The following is an 18,715-nucleotide window of genomic DNA, read 5'->3' as shown; positions in this document are numbered from 1 at the left end:
GGAGCCATCCCAGATTTTTCCATAGCCCCCTCACAGCCCCTTTCCAGCATCACCCATCCCTAACACAGCCCCCATGTGCCAGGAGCACAGCCCTGAGCACAGTCCCACCCTGCGGCTGCAGTCCCACCCTTATCCCCATGCAGATCCGGGGGCATACACACCTACCATGCCCTCCCAAGGTATGTGCGGTGGCAGGAGCTGCCCCCTCTACCTCTGGATGAGCCGTTGCTCCATCCTGTGCCCCGCCCTGGCTGGGTGGCACCTGCCCCTGCCCCACTCCCTCCCTCACCACGGAGGCCTTGATCTACCCCCATGCCTCTTCCCTCTCCCCCTCCTTTCTGCCATGACAGACATACCAGCTGCACGCAGCTCTCCAAGCTGCCAGACTGTGCTCCTTGCTGCCTGCGTGCTGTGCTGTGGCTGCACATGTGAACGGGCATTTATCGGTCAAATTATTGGCCACATCAGGCCGATTTCCAATACAATCATTTTTCTTTATTTCAGTGCCGATCCGATATCGGACTAATGTATCGGTGCACCTCTACTTGTAATTGTTTATCATTTGTGTCAATTGGGCTCTCAGCTTAGACATAATTGCCTGCCTGGGGTTTAACATACCTATGGAAATTAGGAGTTTACACTGGAAACACAGAGACCCTTAAATAATTTAGAATTTCCTTATGCTCCAAATCCTTATACTTTGGAGCACTCTCAGGAAAGATCCAGCCAGCTGTTTAGCCAGCGTAATCCATTAGAACTGTTCCTTGCAGAAAGTGATATCCATTCATAAATCCCAGGTAGAAAGTAGTGTCACATTTGGAGGATTTGAGGAAGATCCTTTTAATTTTCTTGCCTAGAGGAATGAAGCGCTCCTATATCTGAGAATGACGGGCAACAAAATCAGAAACAAAGGTGGAATGTACTTTGCTTCAATGCTGCAAGTCAATTCTACCTTAGAGAAGTTAGATCTTGGAGACTGTGATCTGGTGAGTAAAATAAGATTTTCAACATCACCATCAAACTTGTACTCTTTTAAAGATATTATTACCAAGGTGGAATAGTGTTTAATTAATGGATTAATCATCTATTGCCTTTGTTATCTTGGCATCATAAAGTATTGTTACAATCAGCCAGTTGCATTTAGCAGGACACATTGCATAGATCATAGAGCAGTGATTCTTTTACTGGTGTACTTTGGCCCCCTGAGGTGCCTTGAGATCCTTTCAAGGGTGCCCCAAACATTAGCACTTTCACAGTTGTGCAAACATGTTTCACAAGATAAACCCAGAGATTTCAAATAGGAATCCATAGTGTTAAAAACGTTTTGACCTGTTGTGGTCTTTCTGAGTTCTTTGCAACAGAAAAATTGTTTTATCATCTTTCCCAAGGCAAGCGTTAATTGAAAACTAAGAGCTAACAAGAGGGGTGCCTTGAAGGTTGAAAACCACTGCCGCAGAGTATATATTGGGGACTATGCTGTAGTACTGTACAGCTTCTGTCGGTTCTTTTTTCCAGGTAGTTATGAGAGGAGTTAGACTGTGTCTGCTAATCTTTTGTGAGATTTAGTTTTTATAATTCATTATAGTATCTACATCTCATGTAGTTCATGGAAATGAAAGAACTCTATTTCCTCAGGGTTCCTTTGACCCCCAAACCTGACAGTACCTACGTTTCAGTGCTCTGCCACCTCTCTGAGTTAAGTACCTAAGCTTTCTATTCAATGCATGGAGGAATTAGGCACCTAGAGCTGAATCCTCAAAAACCAGCACCCAAAGCAGGGAACTACCAAACCTAGCCAGGAGAAAGCACTGAGAAGATGATGTATAGTACAAGCTGTGTTACCCAGCACTTTATTAACTGGCATGCTCTATTAACCGGCATGCCGGTTGACACGACAAAAACAAAACCGGAAGTCACACTTCTGGTTTCACTGAGTCCCGCTTTGCCACGGCCTGGGGCAAAGCAGCCTGTGCTGAGCCCCCCTGCCTGTCACCTGGCACAGTGACGCCAGGGAGTGAAAGCCTGGCACACCGGACGTGGCGGGAGGGGCAGCAGCCTGGCCAGTCAAAGACGCCTTTCAGGTAACAGGGCATATTTGGTTATCCGGCACCCCCCATTCCCCATGGGTGCCGGATAACAGAGCTTTTGCTCTATTTTGAAACCTATGTCTCTCGACATTAGAAACCTTGCTCTGGGTTGCAGAGTCCAATCAGGATTCACAACCCTCATGAAGTAAGCTGTATCCTCTAATGCTTTCTCATCAAAGGTTGTTATGGGATAGTGAGTTCTGCAGCCTTCCTCTGGAACCTGCTCCACTTTTTCTTGGAATGGTTAAATATTAATTGAGCTAGAGAGGGTGAGCATGATTCAGCACGAATTCACAGCATTCAGTCCCAGTCTCTGCTCCAGTGAATGCTAGATACAAAACACTTAAACCTTCTAGACCTGCAGGCTTTCAAAAATGCCTTTTCAAAGGGTGAAAGTCGCATGGGCCATATATTTGAGATGTCAGGACAGGTAAAACACCTATGTAAAACTGCAACAGGCTTGTCTACACTTGAAAATTAATTTGGATCAAGATAGGGAGTGTGTGTAAAGGGAAGAGGGATTTCTGAACAGTCTCTCATGGAGAGAGGCTCTCAAGTTTACTTTTATGCCCAACTGAAATGAATTTAAAGGATTTTGTTGTATGAGACCATAAGAACAGACTTGCCATTCATTAGTATTTCTTTGCCAAATCAGAATATTTTACAGGTAGGAAGATGGGAACGAGAGGAGGCAATAAAAGGCCATATTTGGCACCTATAGTAGAACCTCACTAATCCCCACACTGGGAGGGTGACACCCACTTTGTGTAAACTTAATTACTAGCAGACTGTTTACTGTGGTGAGTTCTTATTGCCAAGACTTATCAAATACACCACAGAACATTTCCTAGTACAGTAAGATTTTTCATAGGTTGTGAAAACCAGAACTACATGGTCAAATATATGGACACACATCAATTTTTGATGTGTTACTCTTACCTTTTGATTTAGCCATTTACTGTCTAATTTTCCAAATTAAGGAATTTGCAACATGTATTTTAGTCATTAGTTCCAATTGATTCAGTTCTGCTGAGTTAAAGGCCTTTTTTGGGATGATTATCGGTGGTAATATTGGAAAGAAGTACACATCTGTTTCAGTAATGCTGAGGAAGATGGCCTGAATATCTCTAAGATACATGGGACCAAAAATAGTAGCCTTTCTAACCCCTTTTGAGTTAGAGTTCATGACCTTCTGAAAATGCTTCCTAGGGAGGTATGTAGTTTGACTTGCATGTTGCACAGGTTTCTCTGTAGCATTTCTTTCTTTTTATTTTCAGGGTACACAGAGTCTAGTGGCAATGGCAACAGTCCTAAATCAAAACAAAGCAATCAAAGCAGTCAGCCTAAACCGTCCTATACTGTATAGCCAAGAGGTAAGCGCATATCACAGTATCAGTACAATGAAAGAGATGCATGAATAAAACCAATACAGATGGATTTACGGACATCAGAAGGAGAATGTGGGCCCTGTCTATATTAATGTTTGCAGCTTGTTTGCATCGTTTTTCCACTTGTGCCTAAAATCTGCACCCAGAGCTGCACCAGCTTAACTAAACGTGTGATTTTTAAACAGATCTAGCAGTTGGACATGTAAGCAATTACCATGGGTTAAAAGAAGGTGGAACTTTACTGCACATCAGTAAGTGCTCACGTGCACACTGTGACCCCATGGTATGTAGAAGCTAAATAATGGCAGTTTATTCCTCAGTGAAGGAGAGTTAAGTTACCCCAGTCTAGCACAGGATAAGAGCGTACAGATGAGCAGCTATTACAGAGCAGTTGATGGCCATGACTTCTGATGTATCTTGTGGTATATTGTAGGTCCGTGCTCTCTCCCCTCTACTAGATATTCATTTATTACTAGCTTATAATAGTTTGGTTGGTAAATGTATAGGTACAAAATAAACTGCTAATAACTTCTTATACAGTAGATGGATCCCTGCAGGGGTTTGCACTTTTTTCCATTTTAAACTTTGCAGTGTCTGCCTAGCTAAGACCGTATTTCTAGAGTTTAGCTGCCTGCCCTCGTAAGTCCTGTGTGCTGTATCAGGGAGTAGATTTCTTGGAGACCTTACATGTTGTAATAGGCTAATGCTGAGATGAGGTGATGAGAATCATTGGGTTTGATTCTGGTTTTTGTTATAGAATCATTAAAAAAAAATAGGGCTGGAAGGGACCTCAGGAGGTCATCTAGGTCATCCCCCACCCAAAGGCAGGATCAGCTCTACCTGTTCTTTACAACCCCCAGTGATAGAGATTCCCCAACTACACTAGCTCATCTTTTTCAGTGCTTAACTGTTTCTGCAGCTAGAAAGTTTTTTGTCTTTGTTAACCTAAATCTTCCTTCTTGTACTTTAAGCCTGTACTACTTGTCTTAAAACTGTTACATATTTGAAAGCTGTTATGTCTTTGCTCAGTCTTCTCTAGGCTAAATGAAGCCAATTCTTTCAATCCTTCCTCATCCTGTTTTCTAGACTTTTGATCATTTTTTGTCCTTTTCTGGAATGTCTCCAATTGGTCCATATCTTTCTTAAAATGTGGTGCCCAGAACTGGACACTGCTCCAGCCGAGGCCTGATGAGCAGAGTGGAAGGATCACTTTGTTTGTCTTGCATATGAAGCTGCTGTTTGTTATCTCCAGCTGACTGGGGAAAGGGGTGGTGTATTTACATAGCTCAGGAGGAATTTGGCCCCAAGAGAAGGTCCCATGTTAAAATTTGGGTTTAATAAAACTGAGTTTGTATTTTCAGGAAGATACCACAATTCACATAGCTCTAATGCTGAAAAATAACTCTTGTCTTGTTGAGCTGCATTTGTGCAAGCATGAAATTAAGAACTTTGGTGTGGAGCGACTGTGTGAGGCATTGTATGAAAACTGCAGCCTGAAATACCTTGACCTCAGCTGGTAGGTGATTGCTATCCTATTTCTTGTTATAGAAAGACCAAGCATATTATTGCTGGTGAAAACTTTGTTCAGTGAAGCGCACATCTAGTAGGCAGGAGGATTATTTATTCAGCACTTATTACCATTCTCTCTCAACCAGTCTCTGACTGTCTATATGAGGTGGAGAGTTGGGTTGGAAGCCATAGGAGGAGAATGGGCAACATTCAGTTAGCCCCAGAGGTGCTGGGGAACTGCCCTGCCCCAGAGAGAGCCCCAGGAAGCACCAGTTTCACAGAGGGGCACTGCTTCCTGGAATACCTCACCGTATAGGTGGGGGAGCTCTTTCCCACACCCTTGTAAGGAGCACACGATCCTCCTCCTGTCCCAGCCTAGCTGGCCTACTGTACAATGAGACCGTGGGCCATGGAAAGAGAGCCACAGGCTTCTTCTACATGGGCCATGGAAGGAGAGCCAGAGGTTTCTCCTACCCTTCTGCCCCCTTGCACTGTCAGGGCCTGGGGGCAATGCTGCAGTTCAATGCTAAATTCACAATGCTTAGGTAAGAGATTGGTTTCCCTTTGGCGTATTTCAGATCTTCCTGTCTTTGCACCAGCAGGATACTGACAGTGCCCTTGTCCCCTGTTTCACCTAGGGCAAGTTAAAGGTTGTTTTAATGTTTGGGTTTTGTGCCTGGTAGTTTTGTGTGAGGGTTGTTCTCTGAGGTTTTAAGAACAGTTTTGACAAAAGACTTGTCTAGGATGGTTTTGACAGGGATGATCCTGCTTTGAGCAGGAGGTTGGATTAGGTGACCTCCTGAGGCCCCTTCCAGCCCTACTTTTCTATAATTTCAAGCCCCAAGTGATTGGACCACCAACAGGGGGAAAATGTATTTGATAGAAGATCCTAATCGGCCAGCTGGACATGATCATTCTACAGAAGTTTTAAAAACTCAAAATTAGAATTCAGTGTAACCTGTAGGACCTGATCTCTGGAAATGCAAGACAGAACTGGGCAGCAGAAATTCCTTTAATCTATTAGTTTAGGTGAATAATTGAGTTAATAATCAGATTGGGTATTAGATCAACAACTGTAAATTTCAGAATAGTTCATTCAGCAGCTTGTTAAGGTGTTTTCAGCCTGTAGAGTCGCACAGCATATTTCTCTGCAGTATTCCATTTTTATGTCTCTTCCAGCAATAAGGTAACTCGTGATGGTGTGAAATTTTTGGGAGAACTGCTGAAACGGAACAAAACCCTGGAAATCCTAGATCTTCATTCCAACAGGATAGAAGATGATGGAGCTATCTATCTGAGTGAAGCCTTAGCTTTGTACAATGGGACTCTTCAAGCGTTAGTATACATAAGACTCCTTAAATAAGTTACCAGTGATCACACCTGCAATATCAGAAAATCTGATGTGGCAGTGCATACCAGCACTGAGGAAATCATATAGGTGTTCATAATCAAAACTGAAGTCAAACAGTTTCCAAAATCCAGCATCGGGGGTAAAGTAGGCAGTAAAAGCTGCTGATTCTGATATTCCATGACTTTTCTTCCTGGGCTTATGCAGGGCCAACAAAGTACTGGTCTAAAGAATGCTCCCCACTCAGGTGAGGTTTACACCAGGAGGAATACACTAATCTACCATGCCAGCATAAATGCTGGGGCCTTTTGCCAGCATAGCTACTTCCATCACAATTCATATTTCCTCAGGGTCCTGATGCTACAAAGCTGCCAAAGGGCTGTAGAGTAAAACTGGCCCCAGGGAGCTGTTCAAAGTCTGATGACTGGGCTACTCAACTGTTGGTTTACCCCACGGAAGAAAAGCCAAGCAATCACCTTTCCCTTGGGAAAGGGAATGCTGGAAACAAGCAGGGGGAAGAGTGTGAGGTAGGAGTTTCACAGCAATGATAAAACTTGCCCTGAAAAACCTTAGTTCCCTTCCCCCGTTTCACCATCTGTCCAACAAAAACCCCAAACAAACCTTGAGTAAAGGCTTTGTTCTTGCTTTCAAACCCTTTACCCCATAACAAATTTCCAAATGCCACAGTACAGTGGAAATTTCAAATATACCCATCCTCTAGCCCCTCACACATACCTGTCCAAGCTCCTAACCCTCTAGTGTACTGTCAGCCCTAGGTAAAGTACATAATTTCCCACCCCCCATTTTCCTTGCCTGTTTCTCTGGGTGTAATCCATTGCTACAGGAGTTCCTCTCAGACCACTGCTGATATTTGAGCAAGTTTTTGTTCCTGTTTGAATCTAAAATCAGTTTGCTAGCATTTTCCACAGTTATCTACTCAGCAAAGTAAGCTGCTAGAGTGGTTCTTTGATAAAAATTGGTACTAGAGCTTGGGTCTAGGTTCCTTTTTTGTCTGCGAGAGTTAGGGACTGGTTGTGCTGAAGGATCTACAAATGAGGATCTTTATGACTGCACAGACCCTGTTTATGTCACCAGGCCTCCGTTGGTTCAGATTCTGATATCTGGAAGCCTGTTTATAGGACAAAGTTTATTATCTCTCCTCCAGGTAAACATTGGGTCTTTCAAAAAGCCATGTTTTGGCTGGATATAAGAACCAATCACCAGTGTTGCCTGAAGCCATTAGTCTTAGCGAGAAAGACTAAGGAGTCGGCTTAGGTGCCTCTGGAAATTACAAAAATCACTCTCCGTATGACCTGGGGCAAAGCTGTAACTTGACTGGAAACCAGAGCTGTGCTTTAGAGAAGACAAATGAGACCAGGCAAAAAGGTTATCTACACTGAGGAAATAGTCGGTAGCTTTGCCACGCAAGTCAAGGAAGTGCCTTGAGAAACAATGCTGGGCTTGTATAAGACTTACTGAGTTGGACTAAAAAAATCATCTCCATGTTGCTAATTTGTTTCACATCATTGTACTTAAAGTTATGAGGTAGAAATTGGGTAGTTTGGAGTCTGCATAATTAATGCTGCTTAATGCTTCATTTCTATTTATTAGGTTAGCAGTGGCGAGCAACAATATAAGTGGAAAAGGACTTCTTGCTCTTTCCGATGCTTTGAAAACAAACACAGTGCTTTCCTACATCTATATTTGGGGAAACAAATTTGATGAGGCCACCTGCATGGTGAGTGCTTTCTTCACTGCTGAACTTTTTTCAGTTATCCCCTCTGCCATACAACTCATGTGCTGCCTGTAGTTTACTAGTATAGCTGGTGTGTTATTAGCTGTATCCCATTTCATTATAAAACTAATAGTTGCAAAATAGCTTTCTTATGCCAAGTGACTATAGGACATTAAATATATACATGTGATAAACTTGAGCACCAGCACGGGCGATATTAACCTGATCTGCATTGAGGTAGATACTCTGGTAGAATATTCTAGTTTAATTCTTTGTGTTTGTTTATTTTAGGCATTTTCAGATTTACTTAAAACTGGACGCTTGAAACCAAATTGTACAGATGTGGATCCATATGAAGTGGATGGGCACATATACCTTGCAGAACTCTCACATGGCCTGAAAAAGCATTACTACTGGACACCAAGTTATGGGCCAGCTGTTAACAAAGATGCCAATGCCAGTCTTGCAATAGGAGCAGTTTCAGAACATTTGTGAGCAGGTAGCAGTTCAATAAGTTCATATTCATATATGAAATAAAACAGAAACGTCTCATTCATAGAACATTACGGTTGGAGGGAACCTCAGAAGGTCATCTAGTGACCAGCCTCTAGCTCAGAGCAGGACCTTCCCCAAGTAGAACATCCCAGCCAAGGCTTGGTCTAGCCAGGGCTTAAAAACGTCCAAGGATAGAGATTCTGCAGGCTCTCTGGATAACCTGTTCCAGTGCTTTACTACCCTCCTAGTGAGAGAGTTTTTTCCTAATATCTAACTTAAACTTTCCTTGCTATAACTTTAGACCGTTGCTCCTTGTTCTGTCATCTGCCACCACTGAGAAGTCTCCATCCTTTTTGGAACTACCCTTCTGGTAGTTGAAGGCTGCTATTAAATCTCCTCTCAGGCATCTCTTCTCCAGACTATAAATAAACTCCATTCCCCCCAGTGCCCTAACCATTTTCATTGCCCTCTGCTGGACTCTCCAATTTGTCCACATCTTTTCTGTAGTGGGGGGGCCCAAAACTGAACACAGTACTCCAGATGTGACCTCACCACTCCCACATAGAGGAGAATAATCACTTCCTTTGATCTGCTGGCAACGCTTCTACTAATGCAGCCCAGTATGCCATCAGCTTTCTTTGCAACAAGGGCACGCTGTTGGTTCATATTGTCCATTTTGAGCTTGTCCTTATTGAACCTCATGAAATGTATTTTAGTCCAATCCTCCAAATTTGCCTAGGTGTCTCTGAAGCTAGCCCTACCCTCTGGTGTATCTACTAGTCCTGCCAGCTTGGTGTCATTTGCATTTCACTGAGAGTATCAAAACATATGTCATTTCATAAGGAAGTTATTATGCAGGGTATGAACACACACCTGAAAAATATGAGAAATAAAAAAACAGCTCCAAATGACTGTAGAACGTAATGATTGTTATACAGGTAGAATGCACTATTCTGTAGCTAAATAATGCCTAAATTGTGATAAAAAGCTCTTGCAATGAGTTTTCCATCACCACAAACTCAGCAGCCAGTCAGAAAATGCCAGGGAAGAAAAATGTACTCTTTTGCAACTGTCTGTCATCACAGAGAACAACATTGGTCTACTGTGCGGGTGAAACAGGTGTGTACCTGTGTACGGGGTCTGTGCAGTTGTTTGGCGTGGCTGGGCAGATATGTACCAAATGAGCACATCAGCTGGATGGCAGGCTTTCTGGTAACCCTAGCCTTAGCATGCACTAGGGTACAGAGCTCAAATTATTAGGGAGAATTTGGGAAGTTGCATAGCATGCTGCCCCAGCTTTTCTCATCTGAAGACACCCACAGGGACCAATTTTGAGTGGCTACAAAACCTGCTGTTACAAGGAGTACTCGGAATATTCCCTGTGCAAGAGCTGCTGCAGGGCCATCAGCTCCCCCCTGCTTTGCAGAAGCATGGACCGATGAGATTCTCTCCTGGCCCTGGGGAACCTGAGGTGCACTTGGACAGATCTGCTGCATAAAAGCCTGCTTACAGGCCCAAAGAGACATCTGCTGCATAAAAGCCTGCCTGTAGGCCCAAAGGCAGCCAGCTGTGACAGTGCTAGCGTGCACGGAGAACTTATATGAAGGCAACTGTTTTGTTGTTGCTTTTTTTTAAACAAGCAGGGCACAACATTTTTGTTTGAAATAATTACATTATCCTTTGCTGGAAAAACCTGTGCACTGGAAAGAAAAATCAGGCTTTCAAGATGAGGCAAAGAGACTGATGGATAACATCAGGGACACCTAGAAAGCTGCTATGCAAGTATTATTTATTGTCTTAACTCATTGTCACAGCATTACTATCCTACAGATATAGAATTGTATAGGCATCAGACATGTCCAAGGCTGTACAAGGCTTTTCTTACTTTAGTCAATGCTGTATTGCTCTTGGAAGCAATTCAGCTTAGACTCTCAGTTGTTCACGTCCCCTATAAATTAGTCAGTTGCCAAAAAGCAGATGTGCTGCTAAACTAAAGCCAAGCTGGAAAAAAGGCCCTACAGATAAAGGGCAGCCTAGCATAAGAAAGATGAAAAATAGACTCAATAGAATTGAGGTGGTTTAGTTGCTTTAGATGTTCCCATACTGGCTGAGAGCTGCAGAAGCTAGCAGCATGCTTGAGTTTGTCTTTTTAAGTGAAGAAAATGGGGCCAGGACAAGTTTATAAATATGCTAGGCTTTTCTTGTTTGCTGTGAAATTATGAACAGTGTCCGGACAACTCTGGTCTCCCGAGTCTCCCCTCAGTAACTAGTAGGCTTGTACTAACAAAGCTGTTGCTGATGGTATGTCTGTGGTGATGTGTGTTTTATATCACAAGATAAAAGACTTTTCAGTGAATTTCTTTTACAGAGTTTCTCTCCTCTTTGAAAAGTTTAACTCCATACTTAAAAAGTGTCCATTTAAAAATTATTTTTCTTGCTCTTAAGAGTAGTTCTATTAAACAGTATTTAAACTGTTTCTGCAGCCCCAAAATGCTGTCTTGTACCAAGGGAATTTGGTAGTCAGATGATAATATGATGAATAATGCTTATCCCAAGTAACTCCTGCTGTGTTTTCGTATGCTGTGCTGAAGACTGTTTGTGACCCATCTAACATTATACAGCAGTGTTTTGTTTTCTGGTAGTTACATTTCTCTTCCTCCAGAAAGAGCAGACACAGGGTGAAGGAAAGTTACAAAACAGTTTATTAAAATCTAACATAAAATGCTGCAGGCTAAGTATGTACAAAAACCCCACAGGGATTATAAAAACAAAAGGTGAACTATGTACACATAACAGAGGAAAACCACTTTGTATATACAGGAAAATGCTCCAGAAATAACTTAACCAAAATCAATTACTAGTCCTTATCTAAACTTACTTCTGTAAGTGTTACCAACAGCTTCTCCTAAAGCCTAGTCTTGGGGTCCTTACTTGGTGCTTGCTTACATTTACTGGCACAGCTCCTTCGGAATAGTTATTTTGGTGGGAGACCCCAGATGGACACACTTTCTCCCAAATGAGAATCCATGCAGGGAGTTTATTCTGAAATAGCTATTTGAGTAAATTTTCAAGCCCTTGCCAGCAAAACTTGCATCAGTCAGTACTAAAAAGATGTCCTCACTGAAACACAGATCACCCTGGAAGTGTTCCCTAAGGCTCTTTTCCAAGTTCTTAAAGGAATTTTCAATGTTCCATCTTTCGTTTTTCAGATAGTCTCACAAAGGAAGGTTTGGCTACTGACTAACTGCATTACGCTATTAAAAAAGTGTCTATGCTTTTCCGTATTCATTTCTTATACAAACCATCAAGATTTTTGATACAACTTCCAGCTCCAAACTAAATTTGGGAGCAGTAAGGGTGCAGACAAAGATGCATGGGAAGCACATGCATGCACTGTGACAGCAACGGAGTAAAGAGTTCTTCTTTCAGGTTTGACTGCACTCAGCTAAAACATGCCTGCTGATATTTATTTTTAAAAAATCCAAATTTTACTAAATTAATATTTTAAAAGAAATCATCTCTCAGCTGCTGAGTTACTTCAATGGAAGCTGAGGATAAAAATCAAGATTCATAGATGGAGACTCGAGTGCAGATCATCTAATTATTGCTGCAAGAAAAACTAAGTAGAGCCTGTATATCCTATGAAGAAAGGTTAAAATTGCTCTTTTGTAAAAAAATAATCAGCATCTTCCTGTCTGTCAAGAAACTAAATGAGTAATACAAAGCAAATGTCACCTGTATAAATATCTAAACTGGATCCTGTATAAATCTAAGCACTGATTTGTTTTTTAAAAATCTGAAATGTAAGAATACAGTAGTAGTAATCTAAAATTGTAGAAGTATAAAAACAGTTCAAACAAACATTCTTATGGAATGCATATTCTACATAGGAATGTGGGCTTTTTGTTTTGTCCCCCATATCTGCTCATTGACCTTGTTCTTGGAATCATTAAATCCATGACTCTGTTAAACTTCAACTTCTTCAAGATTACTTTTTAATATACCATCAGCACATTGCAGGAGCTGTGCATCATCTTTAATATGGTTTTAAGGATGAACTGACCAAATATCAGCTTAGTCACAGAAGATGGCAAAGTGGGATGGCTTTTCTTTTGTGTGATACTAATTATTTAACAGTACTTGTCTTGATACTTTTGCTATATTTTTTAGTCAGGAAATGCAAGGAGCAAGCCTAGGTCCAGTTAGACAGAGTGAGCCTTTGTCACTTGTATTCAAGGCTGTGCTTTTTTGTGAGTCTTCAGTCACACAAATACCAGTTGGCCACAATCCTAGAAGGATTACAAAGGAATTAGAAACAGATGTTAAAAAAGCGGGGGAGGGAAAAGCCCCACTCCCCTGCAGTACTGAAAATCCAGTGTCATGAAAGAAACAATCTATTGATGAAGGATGTGGCTGACAGGGAAAGGTGGACTGCCAATGCAATGAATAGCAGGAATCTACTTTTAGTGAATACAGAGATGTAGATGGTTGCAGCAAGAGATTTCTCAGGGGCTTGATTGTGCTTCATACTGTCCACAACAGTAATAGATAGCAATTTTTGCTATGTTTTATAAAACATGAGCAATACTAGTGTTACACGCTGCACACACAAGATGATCAGCACATGGATAAAAGAACTGTTTTGCTGAGAAGATACAGAAAAAAATGTATGGAGGATGAAACAAAGAATAGGCTGAGAAAATGACAAGAAACAAAGAATAGGCTGAGAAAGTGACAAAAGACAAAGCCTTGCCTAGGATTCAGGGGTCCTTTTGTGGAGTAATTAAAAGATATTCTCTATGATAATTTTTCCCCCACAAAGTTTTCATAAGACCTCTGCTCCACAAGGGAGGGGACTGTATTATAAGGCGTCTTCTACCTTCTGTTTGAGGCCTGGACACAAGGCATGAATGAGAACAAAATTGTAGGAGTAAATAAATAAAAATATCACTGGTGCAATCTATGATGGAAGAAAACACACTTCTAGTTACATAGCTCTTCATTGGATGAGTCTTCAATGCTTAGACTATGTATTTATTTTTAATTATTATTTTCTATTGTGCTCTACCAAATTCTGGCCTGGGATAGTAAGAACCTGTTCTGTGTAACCCCAGAATTTAGGGCCTCCAGTTACTCGTCTTTTACTTTTTACTTTTATACTTGTGGGGTTGAATTCATTGTTCGTTACTTTAAACCCTTTAGGGCAGACACTGTCTGCTCTCTTGGGTCTGTACAATGCCTAACACTACCAGGCCCTGATACTATCATGATGATGTAGATGGAGAGACAAGGATGAGTTCCTTCCTTCACACAGTAAAGTCAACACAGCTTTTTTACCTGATTTACTACACTTCCATTTCTAGCTTCTGACCTCTGTGTCAAACCCTGAGGTGTTTCAGGGATATGGAGAGACAACAGCTAAGGCAATCAACTCATTTCTGAAAGTGAATCCAAGCCTTGGAAAGGACTGGCTCAAAGATACCATGCTGTCTGGCCTGACTCCTGCCTCAAAAGAAAATCTTCCTTGCTTGCCTTGCCAAAAGACTTGCACAAAGCTTTTGTTCTAGCCTCAACCTGGAAGTGCACACAAAAAGCTGCTTCTGAAAGATGTGTTCTCCATGACAGATTTGTGAACATCTTCAACTCTCTCATCTTCCCCTCTTCCCTGGTTGTGGGAATGTGGGAAATTAAGTGTGCTGATAAAGTTGGGTCTTTTTTATTTTTATTTTTTTTTCCGGACGAGGCAATCCAGTAGGACCACCGCACCTCTGAGCTAAATTCATTAAAATAAGCTAAGAGCAACAACTATATGGCTTAAATGTCTGCTCACAAATGACATTGTGACACAATCAGCACGAAGACTGGATATGTTTACATATTTAATCGAATTCTTAAGGCAGGTGTTACTGAACAGGAATTACCTCCTAAAAACCATCAGTGTCTACTGTCAGTGACAAACCTGATGATTCTAGATTAGCAAAACTTAACGAGAAATAAAAACCAGCACTGCACTATGTAGTTGCATTACCAAGTGTCTTCACTCAGAAAAATGGAAGGAAAAAAGGTAAATCCAACTCGAAAGCATTGTTCAGGCTGTTGTTACGTTCATCCTACTAATGACCTGAATAATGTTCACAACTAGATTGCCTTGTTAGTTCCATATTGCACAGAGTTAGTACAGCTGCTGTAAGAAAATAAACTGAGGTTCTGAATATCCAGTCACAGTAGATCTCAGTAATGTTTCTGAGGAAGGAGACTGATTACCAGTTACAGGAAGCAGCATCTGATGGTCTTCTGTCCCAATGGAGAGAGGAAGTGGTAAAGACATTTCCGAAGGCTTCACGTCTATAGACTCTGACAAAGGACTCTTCTCATTTTGAACTGGTTCTTGTTCACTGAAGGAATTATCCACTGTGCTAGATTCAGGAGGATTTTCAGATCCTGAAGGGCCGGGGGGGGAAGAACAAGACTAATACATTTATTGTAGAAGAAAAAGTAAAATGCCAATAATAAATGTGAAGAAACATTCACTAGCAACAGAAAAATCAACTGAAAGGGTGAGTTGAGTGACAATACAAACCTTTTACATTTCATAGATTTCTAGGGTCAGAAGGGACCTATTAGATCATCGAGTCTGACCCCTTTTGTTTCTGACCCCTTGCAGAATTAGACAACTAAAGTGTTCACCAGGCCCTGTAACAATGCCACCCTATGAAATCTGAAACAGGAACTAGGTATATCCAAAAAATCTTTTTAGAATGGTAAGCCCAGTTGGGAGCACTGTACCAGCTGTATATCTGAGCTTGTGTGCCTCTTAATCCAGCTCAGACCAGGATTACCTCTGACTATATAAAAAAAAAAAACTATCTTCTACAGTTTATGAAAAGAACACTGGGCCTTGAAGAGAATAATTCTTGGAACGTGTATGCCTCATTTGAATGAAATCTGTCCCCCAGGGAGCTATTAGAAGGTGAGGCAGACCCATGCTGAATGGGATTCAGGGAAGTGCAGCAATCTCTGTCAGAGTTTAGTCAGCCAAAAGAACAGAGCTTTAAATATTAATTCTTGCCACCTATTCCCTATTGGGCATAATGACTTCTCAGTCAAGACTTCAGATATCACTGCAACTTGTTTTTAAAAATTCCTCCAAAACTGCTTTAAAACTTGCTTTTTCTAGAGATGCACTGATGCATCGGTCTATATTGTATTGGCACCAATAAAAGGAAAATTGGCATTATTGGCAATCAGAGTTTTTTTAGCCAACATGGCCGATAATGTCTCAGATAAATGCTGCATGCATGCGCACAGCCGCAGCATGCACATGGCCAAAAGTGCAGCCCAGTAGCCTGGAGAGCAGCATCCACGGGTGAGTCTGTGGGGGAAGGAAGGGGTGTGGGAGGGCAGATCAAGGCCTCCACGGTGAGGGAGGAATTAGGGATGGGGCAGGCACTACCTAGATGGAGCGACGGACAGAGCGATGGGCAGCTTGTCACGGGGTGGGAAGAGGAGTACACCTTGGTGGCGCAAAGGGGGCATGTGCCCCCCAGATTTGTGTGTGAGGTGAGGGCGGGCTGTGCCAAGCTCTTCTTAGCAAGGGAGGCTGGTCCAGGGCTATGCTTGGGGCAGGTGGCGGCAGCCCCAGAAGGGGGAACTACGGGGTAGCCAGGGACAGAGCGGGGGGCCTGGGCTGGGAGGGGAGGACTACAGGGTGGCTACAGTGAATTTTGGGGTGGCTATAACCCACCCCCATAACCACCCCCAGCACTGCCCACCCTGCCTCCGCCCACCCTGAGTGCAACCCCGGCCCGGCCCCACCCCCCTGCCAGGAAGAAGCTGCAGTGAGCAGGCTGCCCTCACTCCACGCACAAATCTGGGGGAGCACATGCCCCCTATGCCTCCCCCAGAGTGCATGCAGCATTGGGAGCCACTCCTCCCCGCTTCCATACCTCTCTCGCGCCCCCCCGAATGAGCCACCTGCGGCTCTATCCTGCATGCCCTGTCCCAGCTGGGCAGCACCTTCCCCAGCCCCATTCCCTCCTTCACTGTGAGGGCCTCAATCTGCACCCCCCCCCCCTACTGGCTGGATGCTGCTCTCCAAGCTGCCGAGTATATATTAGCAACCGGATCGGTATTGGCCAATATGGCTGGTTAATAATCGGCCATCAGTATTGGCCAAAAAAATCTTTATTGGTGCACCCCTAGTTTTTTTCAGTTGTTATCATCTGAAAAGTCTGGCTGCCATTAAAGCAAAGATCCCAGAGACATCTTTCCTTTTCTGATTTGGCTGGCTGCATTTAGACTGAAATGCTCATCACTGTATGCACTTTACTCTACTTTCATTTTTACAAGAAAACACTCACCTGTGTGAACTTTTGTTTTGTGCTTCTTCAGGTTTTTTATATCTGTGTAAGAATTTCCACACAATTCACAGATAAATGGTCTTTCTCCTGAAAAATGGTTTGATGGTTACAATCAAAAATTACATTTACAGAAATGATTTCTAAAATGTCTAAGACAATAAGAAAATAACTACCACTCAGTTTTTCTTAACAGCTTTGTGAACTAAATCTTAAAAAAAAAAAAAGTATTCAAGATAAATGCTTTCCAGGCAATACTAGATGAAAGCAGTGACTGACTCTGGTGTTTAAATCAAATCAAGGCAAGACATGAACAAAGCTCTTTGCCTAAATGTTTGTTTGAAAACTAAAATTCTCAACCATGGACATTGTCCTTAATGTTACTGCAGTTCCCACGTGCATTTGATGGTACAGTACAATACCTCCAGGGCAGGATCGTAATATCAGTTTTCCTGGGGGCGGCAGGGGGAGGGTGGGTGAGAGAGAGAGAGAGAGAGTGTATAGACAGGCAGACTCATGATAAAGAGATTCCAACTCCAGCCCTGCCAAAGAGTCAGTATCTTAGATCTACAAGAGTTTAAAAACAAAAACAGTATCTAATCAATTTTAAACTTAACACATAGGTACATATGAGAACCCTATTATGTCTCCTGTATAGCCCACTATTCCTATTTTAAATATGAAGATATATGTAGAAAAAATATTCCCAGCTGATGAGGTCACCTTCCTTGAAACTTACCTGTATGGGACCGAAAGTGTTTGTTAAGCTCGCCTGAGGAAATAAAACTCTTGCCACAAATGCCACATATATATGGTTTCTCGCCTAAAGGAAAACACAAAAAGCTGGTTATTCTGCTATACAGGCACACAGATAAAGTATAAATGACTCCATTTAACATGCAAGGGTCTGAAAGCCCCCTAAACCACAGGGACAACTTAGATTTCTGCCACTATGAAGTCTTGAGGGGAACACGCAAGCACTGAGCTGCTGGGTGACTGGTGCTTTCTCCTGCACAAGTCCAGCTCTTACCAATGCAGACTCCAAAACTCCACTTGCTCCAGTTCTGCTCTAGGGACTCCCACTGTCACTAGCGACTTATTTCATCTTGTCAACTCGGCCACCCCTTCTCCTGGCCCAATTCTGGCCCGTTGCCCTGCCATCCCACCCCCTTACCTGTGTGCTTTCTGGAGTGGGTGATAAGAGAACTAGAGACTGCAAATGCCTTCCCACAGGTGTCGCACACATACGGCTTCTCACCGGTGTGGCGCCGCACATGGTACGTGAGTGTGCTGGCCTGAGCAAACCTCTGGCCACACCTGTCACACACGTAAGGCTTCTCCCCGCTGTGCTTCCTGTGAACAGACATGCAACTGGGTAATCCCATGCAAGAGAAGAGTCATGCAGTTAAAGCAACCCTGCATCCTCCAAGTGAGGACCTTACTCCTCAAATTCTACACAGTGATAATGTGTGGCCTATCAGGAGAAAGATTCAAGTCTGATTCTCAAGTGGAGATGTCTCTCTCCTGGGCCCACTCTAATTGTCAATGTCAGAAGAAAGAGTCCCACTGATTTTACTTGCTGCTGAATCAAGTTGAGGGCCTGGGACAAGCAACGGGTCAGTCCTGGGAATGAGGGAAGTGTTCTGTCAATATAACATGAAAGCTGTCAGCACCACTAAAGGATGTTCTGTACACTCCACCGACAGTGTGCTTTTGCTAATCCAGCAATGGGAGACCAAGGGCAACAGGAGATCTAGCCTTGCCAGAAGGCACTCTCAATCACAGGCTGGGGGAAG

At 42.7% G+C, this 18,715-nt stretch overlaps 2 protein-coding genes across 9 annotated transcripts in view; one reads left to right on the top strand and one right to left on the bottom strand.

The window, feature by feature from the left end:
- Positions 1-8,794, top strand: part of LRRC34 (leucine rich repeat containing 34) — a 17,018-nt gene extending 8,224 nt beyond the window's left edge. For all 5 annotated transcript variants that reach the window (XM_025198031.1, XM_025198030.1, XM_025198028.1 and 2 more), the window contains 6 exons: positions 858-986; positions 3,365-3,460; positions 4,837-4,991; positions 6,164-6,319; positions 7,944-8,070; positions 8,359-8,794. In XM_025198031.1, coding sequence (XP_025053816.1) covers positions 858-986; positions 3,365-3,460; positions 4,837-4,991; positions 6,164-6,319; positions 7,944-8,070; positions 8,359-8,562 — 867 coding nt within the window. In that variant the 3' untranslated portion in view covers positions 8,563-8,794. The remainder of the gene's footprint in view (positions 1-857; positions 987-3,364; positions 3,461-4,836; positions 4,992-6,163; positions 6,320-7,943; positions 8,071-8,358) is intronic.
- A 2,318-nt stretch (positions 8,795-11,112) lies between these two features.
- The window catches only part of MYNN (myoneurin), a 17,712-nt gene continuing 10,109 nt past the window's right edge, over positions 11,113-18,715 (bottom strand). For 3 of the 4 annotated variants that reach the window (XM_006018731.3, XM_006018732.3, XM_006018733.3), the window contains exons 5-8: positions 18,094-18,272; positions 17,659-17,742; positions 16,923-17,009; positions 11,113-15,003 (exon numbers count right to left, since the gene is read on the bottom strand). In XM_006018731.3, coding sequence (XP_006018793.1) covers positions 14,735-15,003; positions 16,923-17,009; positions 17,659-17,742; positions 18,094-18,272 — 619 coding nt within the window. In that variant the 3' untranslated portion in view covers positions 11,113-14,734. Of the gene's footprint in view, positions 15,032-16,922; positions 17,010-17,658; positions 17,743-18,093; positions 18,273-18,715 lie in introns of all 4 variants that reach the window. The other variant, XM_014517497.2, reaches the window with a different exon arrangement.

This window comes from Alligator sinensis, unplaced genomic scaffold, assembly GCF_000455745.1.
Source record: "Alligator sinensis unplaced genomic scaffold, ASM45574v1 scaffold787_1, whole genome shotgun sequence".
NCBI lineage: Eukaryota > Metazoa > Chordata > Crocodylia > Alligatoridae > Alligator > Alligator sinensis.
Note: the sequence above shows the minus strand (reverse complement) of the source record. Positions and strands in the feature narration are given on the sequence as shown.